Below are 862 nucleotides of genomic sequence, written 5' to 3'. Positions count from 1 at the left end.
GAGGAAGCCATAAGGACCCGCAGCAGCTTTACATTAGCAGCCGCCTCCTGCCCCGGTGCTCCCGCCGGCCGCCGCAGCTCTGGGACCCCAATTCCCCCTCGCACAAGTAGCACATGATTTTTTCCCTTCTGTTTACAGCATAAAACACCTTCTGCTGATTTTATTCCCCCAGTTTGACAATATCTGGTGAAGTAAGAGAGGGGCTGGAATGGTCGGCTCCTGCTTTTTTGCTTTGTTTGAGAAGTTTCCTACTTATTTTAAGGGAAGCGGCTGTAACGAAGCAAGGCCATTTCTGCACCCGTAGTTTCTCATCCTCGGTGCCCCTCGACAGGGAGGCGTCTGGGACCACCCAGCCATACCTGACCTGCCTGGGGGAAAGCACATCAGTGACTCTCCAGAAAATGGACTGAAAAATACCTGTAACCAGGAAAGAGTTCAAGCTCTTTTGGTGTCAAGTTCCTGAATCCCAGGACAATGTTCTTCCAAGACGGGTCCTGCAGTAGCGAAAAAGGTCCAAGCTCGTTAATGAAGCGAATCGCCGTGCCATTGTGGGACAGAAGCCCGGGGGGGGACACAGCCCACCCCAGAGGAGCGCGGGCAGGCATGCAGCTGCGGCACAGCACGGCCGGCGATGCTCTGCCGGCTCCCACCCTTGGAGGGTTCAGCCCTCACTTCATACCAATATTGCATCGTGGGACCCAGAAAACACCGAGTCCCGGGGAAACTGTCACAAGACAAACTTGGAAGGATTCGGAAGCATTCAGAGCATCGTCTGGGAAGAAGTACAATGCTGCCCACCCCCGGGCAGCCTCCGAGCTGGAGCCCTTCCCAGCCCTGGCTGTGACTTGCTCCTTACCGGCAC

General features: G+C 55.7%; 1 protein-coding gene across 1 annotated transcript in view; it reads right to left on the bottom strand.

Moving 5' to 3' along the window:
* DAO (D-amino-acid oxidase) overlaps window positions 1–862 on the bottom strand; it is an 8,264-nt gene that overhangs the window by 6,958 nt on the left and 444 nt on the right. Inside the window, exon 2 of the mRNA XM_009579192.1 lies at window positions 418–651. Within this exon, the coding sequence (XP_009577487.1) occupies window positions 418–651 (234 nt within the window). The remainder of the gene's footprint in view (window positions 1–417; window positions 652–862) is intronic.

Source organism: Fulmarus glacialis, unplaced genomic scaffold, assembly GCF_000690835.1.
Source record: "Fulmarus glacialis isolate BGI_N327 unplaced genomic scaffold, ASM69083v1 scaffold8146, whole genome shotgun sequence".
NCBI classification, from domain to species: Eukaryota; Metazoa; Chordata; class Aves; order Procellariiformes; family Procellariidae; genus Fulmarus; species Fulmarus glacialis.
This window is presented reverse-complemented; position numbering and strand designations above follow the sequence as displayed.